General features: G+C 36.9%; 1 protein-coding gene across 1 annotated transcript; it reads right to left on the bottom strand.

Moving 5' to 3' along the window:
* Positions 1 to 415: 415 nt before the first annotated feature.
* Positions 416 to 19,546, bottom strand: LOC127513826 (interleukin-2 receptor subunit beta). Its single transcript, XM_051895906.1, is given in 11 exon segments — positions 416 to 2,199; positions 2,201 to 2,485; positions 2,570 to 2,654; positions 3,677 to 3,797; positions 3,903 to 4,095; positions 4,322 to 4,449; positions 6,029 to 6,131; positions 6,257 to 6,344; positions 6,601 to 6,715; positions 7,875 to 7,978; positions 19,273 to 19,546. Coding segments are annotated over 10 exon segments (1,578 nt in total). The 5' UTR covers positions 7,951 to 7,978; positions 19,273 to 19,546; the 3' UTR covers positions 416 to 1,815.
* Positions 19,547 to 21,849: the final 2,303 nt, after the last annotated feature.

Raw genomic sequence — 21,849 nt, 5'->3', positions numbered from 1 at the left:
CTCCCATGCCTACGCGCCCAGGTTTGAGTCCTGCTTAGAGCAGGCGGTTTGAACTGGAGGGGCTACATAAAGTCACCAACGGCCCATATTACCCCTGTGAAAAGTCATTTAGTTGGTAATTAGATGGAAAAGCTTTTTTTGCAACTGGAACTATTCAGTTTAAATGACAAATATATCAAAGCATTAAACCAGAGAGAAACTGAATGGCCGTCAAGAAAGATGCTTTTATAATCAGTGTTACTTAAAGGGTTAGTTCACCAAAAAATGAAATTTCTGACACTAATTACTCACCCTCATGTCGTTCCACACCCGTAAGACCGAAATTACCATCATTCAAGGTCCAGAAATGTAGTAAAAACATTGTTAAAATAGTAACCAGCCATAACTTGAGTCAACCAGACATTCACACATCCAATCAGGGCACAAATATGCTTTAATATATTAATTAGCAGCAAACTGAAGTCGCTGAAAACGACTTCTCGTACATTCCTTCAAACAGCAGGCATTATTTTCAAAATATACATGTAAATTAAAAATTAGATGAAATGGCAAACATCATAAACAAAATGACAATAACAGTGATAACAAGTTTTACTTCTATTTTTGTGTTTCCATCTAATTTTAGCATAAATGTCACTGCTGCTGAACATCTTATAAATTAAAATAATATATTACGATAACATACAGGGTGTAAAATATAATAAATCCTCTCATCTGAAACAGCTAGTTTTTAAAAGGTTTATACATTGTAAACTGAACATTTAGCTTGACCTGGTTTCATCCGCAGAGCTGCGTTCACACAGTGAGTGCGACAAACGTATTGAAATCAGGTGTGACTCTCACAACAGCAAACGGAAGCAGATCCAAATATAACTGCAAGCAGCAATTACAGGGTCAAGCTGAATAAGGGCAGAAAAGGAAATATTTGTGGATATCTGTGATCATCAGGTAAGGAGAAAGCTGTTTAAATTACATCAGTTAAAGCACTTATAATAGCATGGTTTATAACTTCTAAGCAGTAGGTGGCGCTATGACGAAACTCTTCATGCACCCTCAAGTCATGCCTGTGATGACATGTACCAAGTTTCGTGTCAATAAACAAAACCTTTGCAAAGATATATATCTATTGTGGCATGCTCGCAGTCAAATTTGTTGACACAGTGTAAAACATCAGTTGGGTCTATCAAAAATCTTTTAATAACTGGCAAATCGTAGGACTCGTAGGCCTCTGCATAAGCCAACAAATCTAATGATGTAAGTTAAATGAAAATATGTTTAATTTTTCATATGTTATAAGCATTTTCATAAATTTCATTATATCTCTTGACCACTAGAGGGCGCTAACCCAAAGCTTTTCAGGTCCTCTCAGAACATGGTCTCGAAGAATCATACAAAGTTTCGTAATGATACATTCATGCGTTCGTAAAACAGAATTTTATGACAAAATTCAAAATGTCCGACACCCAAATGGCCGACCATCATGTCGTTCATTTGGAAGACAAAAGACGTTTAGCAGAATGCTCACGCTGCTCTTTTACACACAATGAAAGTGCGAAACAAACGCCGTACAAGTATCATAGCACTAGTCCGTATGAATCTATAATAGACAAGAGCAGCTTAGACACTCCACTAGAAACATCTTCTGTTGAGTATATAAGATGAGTATATGATGGCAGAACAAACACTCGTATCGTATGTTTCTGTTCATACGCTAAACCATAACTCAATCTCAGTGAGTCCTGATCATTCATTATCACTTCAGTCTAAACGGATATTATCTGTATGTGAACACAACAGTCTGTGTGGCCTTAAATGTTAATTCTGCACATTTTTCACTGGCATGTAATCCCCACTAGAGGGCTCAATCATCTCGCAGGGGCTCTGAAGGTCCAGTTCCATTAGTCCAGGAATCAGGCAGCTTGGTACCAGGAAACCAGCCTTGTGATCAAAGCCCAAGAGCGGGTGCATGATGGGATGAGGCACAGGCAGGTCCCGGGGCAAGTGAGGGGGCAGATTTAAGGCCAGCGGACTGGGGAGGTCCGACTCCTCCATGCTGTCTTCGGCCCCGCCGGCGAAACCCGAATCTGGACTCTGCGTGTCCTGGCGGAGCTTCTCTAGTATCTTCATGGAGAACTCCAGCTCACTCACTCTGTCCTTCTCTTCGGCGCCGTGAGTGATGTCAGCGTCACGCTGCAGAACCTGTCTCTGGCCCGCTGACGCCCCCTGCTGGCCCGTAGGAGCAGTGCGCCGAGCAGGGCTCCAGGGTGTCGCTGGGCCCCTTGGAGCTCTGGGACAGGAAGTAGGTGGAGTTTGAAAAGTTGGAGGATTTGGTCGTGCCTTCCCATCGGTCCTGCAGGACGCCGCTGTTTTTGCGTGCGCTGCGGAAATCGCAGCCGTCCTGCTTCTTGAGGACCTCGACTGGACTGACGAACTCTGTGTCCACTTTGATGAAGCTCTCACGCGCTAGAATCGGACCCAGCCAAGACTGATGGAGAGAACGTGGCGTTAGAACAAACAGAACAGAACGAAGGATAATGTATGTCTGATTGTCTGATCGCACGGGACTCACCGTAAAATTCCCTCCATGATGAGAATTCAGATTACCGAAGAATTTGGAGGGATCAGGAATATAGAAGGAATGATTCTTCTGGACACTGAAAGGTGAAGAAGCCACAGTCATGAACATGCAGAGCTTTTGTGTCTATCATTGTGCTCAAATATACACTTAGTAGCAGATTATTGATTTCCTCCATGGCCAGGGTTGCCAGATTTTCACAACAAACCCTCCAATTGCTACTCGAAACTAGCCCAATGGCGTTTCAGTAGGGGGTCCCCCGGTCCCAGAGGGTAAAATCCGCATTTTTGGCGGAGTTCTCCTGATCAAATTCACATTCCAGGGGCTAAATATCATGTTATTTAGGGTTGCTTCAACCCGTGGACATGAAAAACAACCCGCAGCAACAGTGTTAAAGTTGCCCAATTCTGTGGGAAAACCATGGATTTGGCAACACTGTCCATGTCTTTTGCATGCTTTATTATATTTATCATAGTTATCGGTACAGTTATCATTATATTTATTGTTATAGTTATTGTAATAGTTATCGTTATCATTATATTCATCGTTATCAATATTACAGTTAACGTTGTCATTATAGTTATTATTATAGTTATGGTTATCATTACAGGTATTGATATAGATATCATTTTTATAGTTATCATTATCAGTATAGTTATTGTTATTATCATTATTATTTTTATCAGAGTTATCATTACAGTTATTGTTATAATTATCATTATTTTATCATTATAGTTATTGTTATAGTTATCACTATCATTACAATTATCATTATCATTATAGTTATTGTATAGTCATCATTATAGTTATCATTATCAGCATATTTATTGTCATCATTATTACAGTAAACGTTGTCATTATAATTATTCTTATAGTTAGTTATAGTCATCATTATACAGTAGTTATCGTTATCATTATAGATATCGCTACTATTGTTATTATCATACATATTGTTACTGTTATTATTTTTGATAGTTTTCTTCATCATTATAGTTATAATTATTGCTATTACTATTATCATACTTATTGTTAATGTTTTTGTTATTTTGATGTTATGTTTCAGGTGATTGAGCGTCAGTGTATATGATCGGCGTCACTCACCATGTTCTTCTGTTGCACATGATGAGAATGGCACACATTATTATGGCAGCCAGTGTGATTCCTGTCAGCGTGAATCCAGTGACAAGCGAAGACCAATCCAGCCCCAGAATCTCAGAGACACCTGAAGCGAAAACAGCGTCTGATGAGTGTTACAGTCTCACAGCACATGAATGTTTTTCTCTCACACACAGCTGAGTGTCAGTGGAGTCGGACAGGCGTGTGTCACCTGGCGTGGGGTCTGTGTGGGGTATCTGGCCCACTTCAGACGTCCAGTTGTACTCTTCACTCCAGTCGCTCCAGATGGCTTCGGACAGTGATTTAAGCTTGCCTCTCACCCTGATCACATACTGCTGGTGTAAGAACAACTTGTCCTCTGGAAGCACCACATGAGTTTCTTCAGTCCTGCTTAAGTCCCCATCCTACACAGACATGGACAGAATGGGTTCTGAATCTGCACATCATCTAAAGATCTTCTGTCTTTAACCATTACAGCTTTTGTTTTACAATTGCTTGCACACTAAAAGTACTAGAAACATACTCTTAGTAACTCATGTATCTGGAGCTGTAGTTTTTAAGAAATCACGTGTAAAGCAATTGTCAAAAACAATAACACTTTCTTGTCGTAAATGAGGTTGACATGCTCACCTTCCAGCTCTGAGCAGTTGATCTGTACTGGACCTGAAACTCATAAGGAGCTTGAATTGAAGAACCGATTCTCCAAGAAACATTGAGCTCGTGAACTTCCACTATCTGAGGAGGAGCCACTTTCACTACTGAAACACAACACACCACACCACCCAATGTCAGACAATAATTGCTCAAGTAAGACATACTCCTGGATCAACATATTTTGTTGATCCTGGAACAACATTCCTGCACAAAAACCCTTTCCCTACTACTAACCCTAACTTATGCCTACAATCAGAGGGAAATGAAAGGTGAATAACACTGGTGTAGGAGCACCTGACCCTGGTTTTAAGCCTAAACTTGACATAAAATCTGATTGGCTGATTCTAATGTTGTTTCAGGATCAACAAAGATGTCGATCCTGGAACATGTAGTACTTGGTGAAACACTACACTGTGAAAAATGATTTTCAAGATTACTGGAGTGTGTTTTACAAGAAAATACTACTTTATGTTTTTTTTGTTCAAGGATCTGTTGACTTCAGAATTAAAATTTCCTGATAATTTACTCACCTCCATGTCATCCAAGATGTTCGTGTCTTTCTTTCTTCAGTCGAAAAGAAATGAAGGTTTTTGAGGAAAACATTCCAGGATTTTTCTCCATATAGTGGACTTCACTGGGGTTCAACGGGTTGAAGGTCCAAATGTCAGTTTCAGTGCAGCTTCAAAGAGCTCTACATGATCCCAGACGAGGAATAAGAGTCTTATCTAGAGAAACCATCGGACATTTTCTAAGAAAAATAAAATTATATACTTTTTAACCACAAATGCTCGTCTTGCACTGCTCATTTTCTCCTCCAACTTCAAAATCGTCCGACATCGTTGTTTTGCCTTTTTTTGTAAAGGGCGTCTTCGCTTTGCACGTTCACTTTGTAAACACTGGATCGGTACTCCATCTACGTCACGCGTGACCTTTCCAATGTGATTACGTAATGCATGGAGCATCACAGAGCAGTGCAAGATGAGCATTTGTGGTTAAAAAGTATATGAATGTTTATTTTTTTTTAGAAAATGTCCGATGGTTTCTCTAGATAAGACTCTTATTCCTCGTCTGGGATCATGTAGAGCTCTTTGAAGCTGCACTGAAACTGACATTTGGACCTTCAACCCGTTGAACCCCAGTGAAGTCCACTATATGGAGAAAAATCCTGGAATGTTTTCCTCAAAAACCTTCATTTCTTTTCGACTGAAGAAAGAAAGACATAAACATCTTGGATGACATGGGGATGAGTAAATGATCAGGAAATTTTCATTCTGAAGTGAACTAATATTTAGTTTTACTACGGCAAAATTTAATGTTTAATTCACTACTTCTTTGTAATTTCTTGTAGCAATTTCTGAGTGAAAATTGTTTCTACATAAAATTTTTTTTCAATGTACACTGGAAAAAAAAGGCAATTAGGCACAATTTTTCTTGCCTTTGAAGAACCTTAATCGGTTCTTAAAATAACCTTTTTTTTCTTAGTGTGAAGAACATTTTAATATTCTAAAGAACTTTTTTTTCCACTATAAAGAACCTTTTCTACAATGGAACGGTTCAGTGATTTTAAAGGTTCTTCATGGAATGCCAATAATCAACCTTTATTTTTAAGAGTGTACGCTCTCTGACTACTGTTCCAGATGCTTGTGTGAATCATGTATTTGTGAGATTTTATATTTGACTCACCACTGTTGCTTGCGACATGCTTTTCAATATTAGCCAAAGGTTCTGTGTAGTCTTTACAAATAACTTCTTCATGAATATCGGTCCATGGCGTTATTACACGGCGCTGCATCAGAAGAGAAAGAAACGATCTGTATGATGTGTCACATGTTTTCAACTCAATGCACCAGTGCTGGATGACCGACAAGCCATCAAATCTGCAGTTTAACATGTCATAAACACATGGCTCACCTTTTTTTCATTAAAAACGATGGTGGCAGTGCGAATGTGAGGCTGGGTTGGGTCAGGTGACATCTGCGCTGTCATTACAGGTTTATTGCTGCAATCAAAGGCACAGAAAAATATATGTCGCATTTATTTCCCACAAACTAATCAACATATTCATCAGTAGAATTACCAGAGCAGAGCATAAAAACACTTCTGCCCTTTAGAAATGAGCGAATGTACTGAAAATGAGGTTCATCTGAAACATTGATATTTCTGCTAAATGTTCATCAGTTCTGGATCATTGTGCAATATAAAGGCTGATTGTTTAAGGACACGTTAAATACATTATAAACTCAAGTTTGCCTTACCTTACGTTTTCAACCATTACACGAAGTAAGCAGCTGGTCTCGGGTCTGACGTTCAGTTTTGAAGTGTTCCAAACACACGTGAAGGAGCTGTGAAAATCATTATGACACACCAGACCTGAAGAAAGAGCAACATCTGATCTGAGCAACACAACCTTCATCTAGTCAATGAAACACACACTTTATTAAATCTAAACTGGGTCATTGCTAAGACTTCCATTGTTTTTATACGCCGATCAGGCGTAACATTATGACCACCTTCCTAATATTGTGTTGGTCCCCCTTTTGCTGCCAAAACAGCCCTGACCCGTCGAGGCATGGACTCCTCTAGACTCCTGAAGGTGTGCTGTGGTATCTGCACCAAGATGTTAGCAGCAGATCCTTTAAGTCCTGTAAGTTGTGAGGTAGGTGGTACGTGTCAAAGTAACATCCACATGGATGGCAGGACCCAAGGTTTCCCAGCAGAACATTGCCCAAAGCATCACACGGCCTCCACCGGCTCGCCTTCTTCCCATAGTGCATCCTGGTGCCGTGTGTTCCCCAGGTAAGAGACGCACACGCACCCGGCCATTCACGTGATGTAAAAGAAAACGTGATTCATCAGACCAGGCCACCTTCTTCCATTGCTCCGTGGTCCAGTTCTGATGCTCACGTGTCCACTGTTGGCTCTTTCGGCGGTGGACAGGGGTCAGCATGGGCACCCTGACTGGTCTGCAGCTCCATACACAACAAACTGTGATGCACTGTGTATTCTGACACCTTTCTATCAGAACCAGCATTAACTTCTGGAGCAATTTGAGCTACAGTAGCTCGTCTGTTGGATCGGACCACACGTGCATCAATGAGCTTCGGCCGTCCATGACCCTGTCGCCGGTTCACCACTGTTCCTTCCTTGGAGCACTTTTGATAGATACTGACCACTGCAGACCGGGAACACCCCACAAGAGCTGCAGTTTTGGAGATGCTCTGACCCAGTCGTCTAGCCATCACAATTTGGCCCTTGTCAAACTCAACTAAATCCTTACGCTTGCCCATTTTTCCTGCTTCTAACACATCAACTTTGAGTACAAACTGTTCACTTGCTGCCTAATATATCCACCCACTAACAGGTGCCGTGATGGAGAGATGATCAGTGTTATTCTCCTGTCAGTGCTCATAATGTTATGCCTGATCCAGCTCTCAACACCCTCCATACTCTAACCCTAACAGAAAACTCTTTTACTAAATGATTATTTTGTTTTTACAAATAAGGACATATAAAAATAAGTAGTTCTTACTTTGATCAGCAAGAGTTGAATATAAGAATGACATCATCATCATCATCATCATCATCATCATGGTCACAATCTTCATGATGCTGTTTTCCTATACATCTGAAAATCTGAAAGAGAGAGACTTGATTACATTCATGAAATTGTTGCTCATTTTCTCGTCAGACGCACAGAAGAGAGCATGACAAATAAAGCATCTGCGTTCTTTTTCCTCCCCCAAACTCTCACACTCGACACGCAGTATGAGTGTCAGGTGGAAAAACCCAAAGCCACAGACACACATCATCACCCACAGCCTCAATTATATGAGACCAGGAGCTTCTCTTCTGCGATCAGAGCCGTCGACTTCACGTATGAACGGATTTAACCAATACGTCTTTCCTGTAGTGATGACGGGAACACGACTGAACGCGCACACGCGCGCCTGCTTCTGAACGACCACATGGAGGAGCGCGACAGACGCGATCATTAACAATGAGTGCTTTCAAAGTTGCTGTGAACTATTTTCAACCTCTTTGATTCTCGGCTTGAATGAACCGTAAATTATAAAATGGAGAAATGAAGGAAACTATTCAGTCATAAAGTTTTAAAGCAAGCAAGATGATCAAAAAAAGTAAAGTGAAAACACAAATGATCTGGGAATGATGTAGAGATCAAATCATGTGACACATGAAATCCCTCTAAAATTTAAACTTTTACAAACTATTGAAGGAGAAACTTGTGTGAATCTGATGATGATTCTTATTCATGTCAGATGTTCATTCGATTAATTTCTAATCATAATTCATACATTGATATTTGCCTACAAAAATGTAAGCGTTCAAGCAGAAGCTTGAGCTGATTGGTCATGTCTATAGAGACTCAAAGTGAATAAAAGCACTATACATACATGTGATGAGCGGAGACGGTTCCAAGCGCTGAGCTTCACGATCTCACTTCACTCATGTTCCTGTCTGTGAGCGCTGGCACACACGCTACAGGGTTAAAGAGTAGACAGCGAATCTCCACGGACACAACCCTTCCTGTGAGGCACACACACACACACACACACACACACACACACACACACACACGGTGTGTGAAGCAGGTCATGGATAAAAGCAGCTCTGGCTGTTGAGGTGACATTTACTGGGCAGGAAATGAGAAGTGTGTAGGAGTTGTGTTTTCTCCCTCGTGCTCACACTCTCCTGTCCATTCAATTCAACTCACTGACATGTTTTTTAGTCTCTATATTTTTTATACTGCTGAAAACAAATAACGTGTGTGTGTGTGTTAGTGGAGTGGATTGAATGTGTGTGTGTTTCTCTTTCTGTGTGTGTGTGTGTGTGTGTGTGTGTGTGTGTTTGTGTGTCAGGGCCTCATGTTTCCGAGAAGCTTTGCACCACAGAATAAACCACAGATTGTGGTTATGGTCCTGAAACCTGCTCTAGTAAAGATCTATTTATCTATCTATGTATCTATCTATCTATTTATCTATCTATCTATCTATCTACTTGGGGTGTAACGGTACACAAAACCGACGGTTCGGTACAGCAGGGGGAAGAAAACTAAACATAAAATTGATTTTTTAAATTTTTTTTTTTTAATTAAACAGTGGTTTACTGAACACATTGTCTCTGTCTTTAAATAAATTAAATTATAACTAAAAGTTTCTTAAGGATAAAAACAATTATGTCTGCTAATTCTGTAAACTATATAGGGAGCTCTTACTTGAACATTACTATAATATTAAAGGTTCAGAGCCCAAACTATTAGACTAAATTCAATTGCTATTTATTTTTAGATATAATAGTCAACACTCAAATAACAAATTATATGCAAACATATACGCTCCACATAAGGCAGTTTTTACATTAACTTATAAATCTAAATATAAAATTATGTTTTTACTCCAATCCGTTGTTGAAATATAATCATTTTTACACAATGGTCGTCATTTTCATAACAGATTTATTTAAACATAAGAGGTTAAGTAAAATATAATGAATATATATAGGCTAATATAGTGCATATATTTAGCGAAAGAATGAATCTCTCTTGGTAACAAGCTGTGGACACTGAAATGTAAATGCTACATGACATTGTTTACAAGCTGTTTGAGCGATTACACGAGATATTATACGTTTCAGTAAGTTGTACTGTATCATTTCAACAATGTTCATTCATGTTTATTTTGTAATTAACGTGGAAGAGATGATCGCGTTCACTCGCGCTCCGCGCTGTCGCTTGAACGCCGCTTGTGGCGCCTACACAGAGATCTGTCACGCCACATTAAAGTTCGTCAAAACGGCATTTTCTGTTTGAATACCATGATAAAAAAAAAAATGAATCACAGAGCTTATTTTAAAATGAAGTGTTCCCAAACAGGAGTTTCAATGTAAAGCATTCGGTACACATGTGCACCGTACCGGAAATCCTGTACGTCTACCGTTACACCCCTACTAACTAACTAACTAACTAACTATCCACCCACCCATCATCTGTAAGTCTGTCCTTCCATCTATCCATGCACTGACCCACCCACCTACCTAGTGTTGTCAAAAGTACCGGTACTTCGGTACCAAGTCGGTACTGAAATTTTGAAAATGTGACGATACCAGCATTTCTGTAGTACCGAGAGAACCGAGTATCCGGGTATATTCGGTACCCACTGATAGGGCTGTGCCAGTATTTTACGTGAATATGACACGAGTGAAGCACAAAGCTTAGTTTATAGAAGAAATAGGCTAATAGGTTAGCAATTAAATGTGACATCGCAGCCATGGAAACATTTTGGTTCATGCCGAATGAGAGAGTTACGTCATACATTTAAGCTTTGTCGGCTTTGTATTCTGTATTGCGAATCGCGATCTGATCACCCGATTATCAGAGAATTTAACAATATTCCATTAGTTATTCCACTGAACATGGAATCTCTGTTTCTTTTCCCAAATCTTCACTCAAGCAGGGGATTATAAACGTTTCTTCCTTTCGTTCGCTTTTAGGCCTATTATATTTGCATTCTTTACTGTGGTAAAGTAGAAAAACACCGTAGGACAGAAACCTTTTTGCTTGCACATCAATTTCTATTTAACACAGTTTGTGCTTGTTATTAGACTTAACAAGGAGCGTCAAGTTTATTTGTATAGCGCGTTTCACACACGCCGGTGATTTTTATTTTCACTTTCTCTGGCTGCGCAAAATCAAACATAGCCTGAATGTGTGAAGATAAAACTCGCTCTTCAGACCTTTTACAACAAGACTCAGTTACTTGTAACATCAGGAGATAACGAAGATATTATTAAAGAGAAATGGTCTCTTTCCTGCTCGTGGGAGAGTTATGGAAAAATGTAGTTCATGTGAGAATGTCAATGAACAAGAGGCTGGTGTCAATGAACATGACATGATACGGATTTCGGTAAGTTGTACTGTATATTTTAACATACCTTCAGATGTTCATTCATGTTTATTTCGCGCTGTAACTGGTATTAAAGTGGAGGAGAGGATGTTCACATGCGCTCCGTCCTGCCGCTTCTCGTTAACTGAGGCGCTAAAGCGATCTGTCACGCCACATTAAACAGCGCCAAAACGGTATTTATTTTTTGAATCTCATAATAAGATGGACGTCATTTGAAATCTGAGACTTTGCTTCATATCAAAAGTAACAAAGCACAAAGATTATTGCGATTTATTTGATGGGAGGCGCGCTGCATGTTCTGTGCATCTTCTCCTTCAACTGAAAACAGTTAGACTAATCGATTCTTAAGATTTAAGAATGAACCCTTTTCACTACATTCAATAAAAGCTGGATCCAGTCTTGGACATTCAGCCAAACACAGAAAGATTAACAGCGGTTTAATATATTAATTCTGCATTTTGATCCAGCTGCAGCCGTGCAACAAATGCATGACATCCCAAAGCAAAAGACACTGCAATAGTGCAAACAGAGAAAAATAAGGATATACATTACTGCCTCAAGGTTACTTACTGAAAGGCTGGATTTAGGTTTAGAAATGGTCCTTTGCACAGGAATTAAATGCTACACACAGGTTTTTATCTGTTTCCAACTCATGGGCCATTTAAAGCCTTATGCATTCAATCTTTAATTTGTTTGTCCAAAGATGGTATGCAGGAGATAGCGCCTGTCTATCATTCAGTGAACGTTAATAATAAGTCTTCATGAAGGCTGAGAGCGGCTGACCGCACATTTGAGGGACTGCACCTGTTTCTCGCGTCAGTGTGGGACTGAGGAGAAGAAAACAAACGGTGGTTTCAGGTGTGGTGCTCTCATTTCACTCTTTCAGAAAAACAAAACTCCATCAGTAGCCCGACAATTAGCCGATGCCAGTTAATGTTAATATCAGCTGATGTGGTTTCCAGATAAGCATGTCTATTATTCAGAAAGCCTTTAAAGTTAGAGCTTTTCTGTGAAGATGACAGCACGCATTATCAGTTCAGTATTACAGGAACAAATGTAGACTGATGTTTAACATGTTTAATCAATGATCGCTGAGCACAACTAATGAATATTATATTGTAGAATGTATTTAGTGAATTAATCTAATATGGAACTGCAGCTAATGTGTCTATTAACTCCATTTGACATGCATTTATCAGTAACAAGAGTTCAGTCAGAGTTTAGATGCAATCGTTTTCTTCATGACTTATTTCCTCTTCAAGGACATTGGTATTCTTAGTAAAACCACGTGTGCATCAGCTTCGACATCATTCACATTAGCCAAGACTGGATGGCATCATATAGTTCCTTTCAGAATGTCAGTGATGTGATCCAGACGATAAAATAACTATGACTAATGTGTATTTCTTACATTTTTATCTTCTGATTTTGCATTTTAGGTTCAATGTGTGTGTGTGTGATCATCACAAGCGAAGTCCATGTTTTTTATACATTATAGAACCATGTTTTTCCTAGTGAGAATTTTTTTCCAATATAAAGAACCTTCTGTGCAATGGAAAGATTACATTGATGTTCTTTATGGAACCACTGATGCCAAACCTTTATTTTAAGGAGCGAAGAATGACTGGAAAGGGATGATTAATTTCACAGTTCTATTTTGATATTTATTAAAAAAATCTATAATTTTTAACCTACAGTTGTAGAAAAAAGAACAAATAATGTAGTAGTCTACTCTTAACCCTTTAAACCATCACTAGGAAAGATTTAAAAACAATAACGTTTCATTAACAACTTTTCCATTTTGACCTTTTATGAAACACCTGTCTTCGACCATTTTGGTGGAAAATGTCACGGGTAAGTGCAGACGTTAGCATCAGACGTTCAGCCAACGGTCCGTGGGCGTGACGTCTGAGGCACACTTAACTGGAAACACTTCAGCATTTTCAAAGTCATCTTCTGGTTGGTTGAATTCTACACAATTCTTGTGTCTGTTCTTTAACGGTCCGCCGGGAAACAAATGCCGTGACGCCAAACCAGCTCGTGGAAGAAGAACGCCGTCATGAGTACAACTGTGACAACTAAATGCTGGATTTTTAAACATATGTGAAGTTCGCGGCTCCATTGTTGCAGTAAACTTGCACAACGTTCTTGAATTAATAATCTGTTAGATGCACGCCGGTCTGTTATTGTAGGGACATCGACTTTACATTTTTACGCCCTTAAACATGGTGGAACAAAACGAACTGTGATTGGTTGCTTTACATGTCAATCAAATGTCCTCCTTGACGGTCCTTGGCCAATGAAAGCTGCGATAGAGATATAACTTGGCAGACAAATCATTATTTTATATGTATAAGGGTCAATGACGTATAATGATTTTCGACAGGCCAATTTTAAAATACAAAAAAAAAAAAAAACTATTGCAATTGTTCAATCATTAAGAATGTTGTGTACACATAAATTCATATTAAAATTTTTAATTAAGTGATTTTAGTGTTTTTTTATCTAGATGAATTGGGCATGTCATGTGGTGCGACCGTGATTTATCTTAAAATTAACTTCCTTAACATTTTTTACTTTTTTTTTTTTTTTTTTTTACAAGTTCTCAGTAATTTTGTTATAATCATGTTTAGAAACAAAGTGTTTGCAGTTCTTTTGAGATTCTGTGAAGAATATATTTTTGTTTTATAACTTCAGAGTTGCCTTCTTAACTCTTATTTTTCCTGTAAATCGCATAAAACTGATAAAAATGTTTTAAAAATTCCATTCACTTCAGCATACTGTATTAGTGATTCATAGAAATTAGATATTTTATTTTTAATTATAAATCAGTTATTGCTGTTATTGGTCACACCACATGTGTGGTCGCTCCAAATGACACGAAGACCTTAAATATCATTAAAAATCTATTTAAAGAGATCAATAAACAATCAATTTTATACAAAAAATAGATTTAAACCAGATTTTATTAAAAGTTCACAGAATTTTCATGAACACAAAAATTTTATAAACATTTTTTTAATTTAAAAAAATCACATCACAAACATAAGTGCACCTTTTAATTTAAGTTGACCGAAAAAAATGAATTAATACTCTAATTCATCAAGGACACATTAGGCCTAAAATGATCAAAAGTGACAGTAAAGACATTTATAATTCTACAAAAGATTCTATTTCAAATAAATGCTGTTCTTTTGAACTTTATATTCATCAAATAATCCTGACAAATAAAATAATATCAGTTTCCACAAAAAATATGAACAAATGATCATGTGACACTGAAGACTGGAGTAATGATGCTGAAAATTCAGCTTTGATCACAGGAATAAATTACACTTTACTATATATTCACATAGAAAACAGATATTTTAAATTGTAATAACATTTCACTCTTCTAGCAAGGTGTAACTCCATTCTTGCTGCAGGGTCAGAATTAACACACTGCCTATGGCCAGCGGATTTTACTTTGCTTGGCAGTGGCATCTGCTAAAACAGATTGAAATAGTTATAAATAAATAAACAATGAATGACTAATAAATGCATAATTACTAAACTGAAACTGCATGCTTTTTTCTCATATTGTACAATACAAACATAAACTGTCTGAAATATTTTTATAAAATGACCCAAATTGCATAAAAATCTATTCCAAATGATACTAAAGTAAAGTACTTTATGAATACAAATCATCAATTTAATATAAAAGCACAAAAACTGCCATCTAGGACATTTATCTATCATGGAAAACATGCTGCAGTGGTCGCACCACATGATATTACGTCACACCACCTCTTCCTACAAGAGGTCACAATGAAATTTGTAATAAAAGTATTTGCAGAAATATTGTAATATTCATTGTTTTTTTAAGGTCATACCACATGATATCCAAATGTGGTAACTACATACAAGCCGTTAAAAAGGTTATTTTTTTTCCAAATTTTGTTACAAAAGTTACAAACCTGCTCGCTGCTTCCATGGGTCCTTCGCAAATTGGTATATGATGCAACTTCCTGTCTTTGAATGGATTTCAGCATGAAAGTCCCAAAGTGGTAGTTTTTTGATGGTCGCAGCACATGATATTTCATAAAATGGACATCATCGGACAATGTTTGTTTAGTATATTATGATGGAAATATAAATACAAATGCTTCGCAATTTTGTACAGGATTACAAAACCGAATAGTGCACAAAATCATTTCAAAGCAGAAGTTGTGGCCAGACTGTCGCACTACTTTGACACTTTAAATAACAGAAAATTACAATATGTTTTTTTAAAAAGTTAAAGCAGGTACATGCACAGGAGAGGTGCTACATACAGTATATATGGTATCTTTTTATGCATTTAAACCAAATTTTAACTGAAAAAAAAAAAAAAATGCAATCGGACAGAAAATTTAGGCGTCACGTCATTGACCCATAAATGATTTTCATTACCTTCAAATGACATATCAACCATTTGACTGAGTGGGATTTCTCATTCAGTATTTGAAATGTTTCTAAAACCTGTTGCATTTTATGTAGAACTATGTTATTCTTAGTGTGAAGAACATTTCAATAACCTTTTTCCAATACCTTCTGTGCAATGGAAAGATTACATTGATGTTCTTTATGGAACCATTGATGCCAAACCTTTATTTTAAGGAGCGAAGAATAACTGGAAAGGGCTGATTATTTTCACTCTTACTTAGGAAATAGCACAGAATAACTTACATTTATTTCACAGTATCTGTAAGTGACAAATAATGCAACTGAAACGAAGTAATCAGGGTTTCTCATCACAACCCATTTATTAGTTAACTAATTATTAGCTAAACTGGGCAGACAAATCATTATTTTATATGTATAAATGAACTTTTTGTACTAATTTTCATCACCTTCAAATGACATGTCAACCATTTGACTGAGTGGGATTTCTCATTTAATATTTGATATGTAAGACCTGTTGCATTTGATGCCCTCTCTCAATTGTGTCCAAAAACACCAAAGAATGGTATCAAAACTTCCTGCAAGAGCAACGTCTCCCAAAAATCTAGGTTGGAGCATTTTGGTGATGATCCATGCAATTTCCTGCATGATGGAGCACACAAGGCAAGAGTGATAATGAAGTGCCTCGGAGATCATTACATTGGAATTTTGAATCCGTGGCCAGGCAAATCCCGGATCTTAATCCCACAGAGAGCCTGTGTTCAATTTTCAAAAGGTAAGTGGACATGCAGAAGAACTCCAAGGTTATACTGACTCTTTGCATATATTGAATGTTTTCACTACACTCTTAAAAATGAAGGTTCTTTATTGGCATCTGAACATCCACAGAATCTTTCCATTTCACAAAAGGTTCTTTATTGTGGAAAATGTTTCTTAAGATTTGTAAAATATTCTTTACAATGATCACTGAAATGTTCTTTGGTGAACCAAAAATGGTTCTTCTATGGCATCGAAGAAGAAGAAAAGTTTGTGAAAACCCCTTTTGGGAACCTTTAAGAATAAAAGCATTTAAAACTTATGAAATGTTTGTTATTGTTTTCCAGTGCACCACAGAAACATGTGAAATAATCTACTAGGATGACAGACTGTTTAAAAAGTTACATTTTTAGGCTGGTCTGCATCAGTGGTCCAACAGCACTCGTCAATGTCAAAATGATGGCCAATCAGATCAAAGAAGGCGGGGCTTACTGTTCACTGAAGACGAGTGTGAATTCCAACACAATTCTTTTAGTTTTTACAGTGAAAGAGTGCGTGCGTGGTAAGATATAATCAGCTAAACATTTAATATCTGACAACTGTTTTATGATGGATATGTTTAACAATCCACAGTAACATACAGTGATGCAAACTACTCAACTTTTTTATGGAATTTCTCCATTTTGAATTGAAAATTTATAACTAAATGTGACGAGACATATTAGACATACAAGCAAGAGTGAATGTGTGCATATTTTTAAATAAAATAGTACTTGCAAACAGTTTAAATAGACTACTTCACAACCTAGAACTTCTTTCACCGTTCTTATTTCTTCATTATTCCCTTTTTTAATCCTTTAATTATTTAATTTCTTTAAATAAAATTCATTAAAGTTTATATCTGAAAGTTGAACATGAACAAAATGAGCACTTTACAGGGAAGTTTCCACCTCTCACGACACTTAGCATGTCATAAGCCTTTTTCTGTGCATTTATTTGTGCTACATGCTGAATGCATTTCATCTATAAATATTTTACCTATGTACTCAATCCAAACTTTATCATTATTTTTTTCCAACAAAAATCATTTTAAACTACAGTGAAAACAGGTTAGCCACAAGTTTGTTTGTTTTTTAAAGTTAGTGTATTTTTCAAGACCTTGAGATGAAATTTGATATTTTATGTGAAGTGTGGAGAAAACAAAGTGAAATAAATATCATTAACATTTTTATACCATAATTTCCAATCAAGCTGTAATTTTGTTTAAATTATGCAAAGATATGAAAATATTTGTGTTTTGGACACATAAAAAGCTTGCTATTAAATTGGATTCAGCAGGACAATTTCTTTTAATTATGCTAAATTGCCCTGTTTACAATCATAATTCTTCCCACTTGTGAAAATTTAGTGCACAAATGAAATAGTAAGTGAGAGTGTGAAAAAGAGTTAATTAAAATCCACTGTGCAAAAGAGCCTCTGATAGTGAGGAAACACATTTATATCTGCATATAAAAATTAACGAGAAGTTCTTTAAATTCTATATTTACATATGAAGGTAGGCTACACTTATCAACATTTTGCTTGACGTAGTGGCTATTTCATTGGTTTCTGGCAGATTGTTTCAGTCAGTCATTTCGGCCATTTCAGCCTCTGAATTATGATCAAAACTGACTGAGGCGAAACCGAAACCCAGAGAAACTTTCACAGCTTCTCACAGTTGGTTTTCATATCGTGTCTAACATTAAATCAACATCCATGAGGGAAAAGGTAAAGTCCGTCCGAAAAAAAAAAAAAAAAAAACCTTATAGTGAGCGCCATTGTGATCATTATGTGCGCGTGCGCGTCCATAAAGCCCCAAAATGTGTGACTCTGCACGCATATGAAATATATTTTTGGTAGCGGATCATCATCACAGCTGATTTATTGGTTCTGCTGATCCAAACGCTCGTGTATTTCTGCTGCCAGTAACAGCGTTTCTATTGAACTTTGGCAGAGCAAAATACATTATTGACGGGCGCACATGACAAACCAAACTGGTTTATATTCCCTTCACACCCATCTCTACTTATTCTGACAAGATAACAAACCCAAAAATAACCACAAACGAAAGAGTCTGAGATAAAGTTTAAAGTGGGCCTACTAAAACAGGATAGGCCTACTTGAGGTCGGAGAAAAACATTTGCGGCTTTACCACAACTCCAACACACACACACACACACTCAACAACAACAATAACAACTTTAAGCTAACACATTTACAACTCTCGTGAAGCATCTAGCAAAATATTAGTAAAGCTGCTGATGGGGGTGCATTTTTGTCCAAGGGGCTGTTATCTTGTTTCTTCCTAGAATCGCAAAAAAATAGACCTATCTGAACCACATTTACGAGAAAAAAGAGCCGCGACATCCTCCAGCAATCACACCTCTGTCACATCCTTCTCCGTCCCCTGCACTTTTTCCACTAATCACAAACACCATCAATCATCCATCCCAGCAGTTGAGACACACAGGGCGCGAAACACACACACACACAAACACCTATTTCAGTGTTAAGTTGTTGATACAGCCTACACTTTTTTTCGTACATTCTGTTTAACGTTATCCCTCAACTAAACTCTAAAATGGCCGCGATTTAATAGCGTATTAAATTCCACCGCTCAGGTATCCTAGTGTTAATGGTATCACCATTTCGGGGCCAAAATTACTATTTAAAATCAGCTGAGACATTAGCAATATCCTTGAGTAAATGACCTGTTTCTTCTGATGTACTAGCCTTAAATGATCAAAATCTAATATAACAAAATAAATGATAGATTAAGCAACTGACCTGCTTTTCTCCATCTCATCATCGTCCAGCGGAGCACAAGTGAACTTTCAGATCATTGATTTACTCAGGATTTTTGAGATAAAGGGTTTCCCTTTTCGTTCTGTCTCTCTGTTTTCGTTTGAAGCAAATAAAATGGTAAAATCATTGCGGTTTATTTCTCGCTTCTGTAGAAACCGCGTCTCACTTCTCTAAGAAGAGCTTCTCTAAAAATCCCCGCGGTTTTCTTTCCTTAAAATTTTCACCACAAACACAAAAATGACCATTTTCTTCCATCTGAATGACGTTGTTTGGTGCTTTAAGCTAAATACGTATAAGAGAAGCGAATGTTAAAGGGCCAGAAGTGTATTTATCTATTTTTTTCTTCTAATACGCTAATTGGTAATAGCCTATTATAAGGCCAAACTGAACATGTTTCTTGAATTTTCAAAAAAAGCTACCTTCACATTTGAATGTACATGGATTTGTTTTCTAAATGTTTGTTAATAGTGTCACAAAAAGACACGAACTTTCACTGATTTTTGTTATCTAATATCAGAGATAATATCTGTGCCGTTATTTAGGTTCAGATCTGTATCTCTAGCGCCCCCTGCCACATAGAAATTAGATATTACACATATTTTGTTCTTTGGTGGCCACAGAATATCTGTTCTAAGGCATAATGTTTAATCGCAAATGTTTGTCGTCATATTACAACACACAATCTCTTAGACATATAGGCCTTGTAAGATGTCTGATCATTTAACTGTGTGTGTGTGTGTGTGTGTGTGTGTGTGTGTGTGTGTGTGTGTGTGGAGAGAGAGCCGAATGTCACTCGTGGGTAATCCACTAGAGCTGTCGAACCATCACAACATAAAATAACATATAAAACAAGTACAACAGCACTGTGTGCAAACGTGTATTTAGATGATTTATTAATTCAATATATTACAGAGATAGGCAGCAGACAAAGTATTCAATTATGGATTTATAACCTATGTATTAATGAACAATTTGACAAACATTTAAAATCATTTATAGTGCTGTATTTACATAAAATCATTTTAAATACGTCTATTTATTGTTTTGTCATCTTACAAATTTATGTATGTTTTTATTTTCAAATTAATTGACTGTTGATTCCTTTATTTTTTTAAGCGGCACTCCATATACTGCTGTCTCATTACCTGCTGATCAACACACATGTCTGTGTTTCAACTTTGGACTGAAGCAAACACGGGGCTGTATTGCGACATACTGTCAAAAAACCCGATCTGACCTAAATAAAATCACGAGATCATTATCACAAGAATCACAATCCAGAAATGAGGCAAGACTTGAGACACACAGTTTTATGGCATCTAAATGTCAACAAATGAAGAGTAAAGGCCACATAAGACTCTCAAACAGTTGAATAAGATTTAAAGGATAGAAAGTTGAAATCTGACCCATTTGTTAGTATTTACAACAAAATAGTAGTACATTTGAACAAGGCGGTTCCAGGGTCTTCTGTATATTTAAATCCCACCCTCGTGCAGACTTTCAGTCTAAATTTTTGTGCATATCCCATGGGGATCATATTTAGCAAGTGTGAGTGGCAAATCATAAAATGTTTATGATTTAGAAATCACATGAAATGCGATTGGTACAAATACATTTCGAGCTGCATTTGTATTTGGTTTGAAACCTTATCCCTGATGATAGCACACGTACATCTCAGAGACGTCTATTTGATGAGCGTCTGGAAGACATATCTTAGAGTGTTTGCTCATCTGAGATACGTAGGATTTCCTGTCAGATGTCAAATAGACATTTAGAAAATGTCTTTAAGATGTTTATGATTTAGAATGTAAGTAAAACTGACATCTTAACCCTCTGATGGTCTTTGGGGTCTTTTTGACCCCGAATGATGTTTGCTAAAATAAAATAAAAAAAGTTCTCTTTGTCCAAATGGCATGAAACTTTGTACGGTGGTTAACACTTTAGATCTACAAATAAAAAATAAATTGTAATGATATCTTGTTTTTATGTTAGTGTGAAAAAAAAAAAAGTAACACTCGTGACCTTCAGAGTCTCTGGAGACCTCAGACAACAAAATGATTTTTGTAACAAAATAACTGTTTTATTTTTTTAAACAAATGTAATTTTACTCTGTTTATTAATGTTTTTACTCAACGTTTGTGCAGTTTTTGGAGGATTTATGATATCTTGTAAATTTATATAAATAAATTTATTTTTTGATACTGTTTTTATACAAAAACAGCTTTTTTATGTAAAATCCACTTTATAAAAGACCAACGTTTCTAACTTTCATTCATGGGGATAACATGGATAATTTGACATGGTTTAGTGTAGGATTTTGCAGTTTTAAAAGTAAAAAATTATCACTTTTTCCAGTAGATGGTTGCAGATCTCCACTATGTGCTATTTGACTAAATGAAAGACATCTTTTCACAAGTTTTATTTTCAATGGGATTCATATCTAAATATTATGAACACAACTATAACAATAAAAATTACTTTTTGTCAAAGTTTAACATTTTTTGTACTGGAAAAAAAAAAAAAAACACAGAATCCATGTGCTTTATTTGCTGATTTGTC

Source organism: Ctenopharyngodon idella, chromosome 6 (assembly GCF_019924925.1).
Source record: "Ctenopharyngodon idella isolate HZGC_01 chromosome 6, HZGC01, whole genome shotgun sequence".
NCBI lineage: Eukaryota > Metazoa > Chordata > Actinopteri > Cypriniformes > Xenocyprididae > Ctenopharyngodon > Ctenopharyngodon idella.
This window is presented reverse-complemented; position numbering and strand designations above follow the sequence as displayed.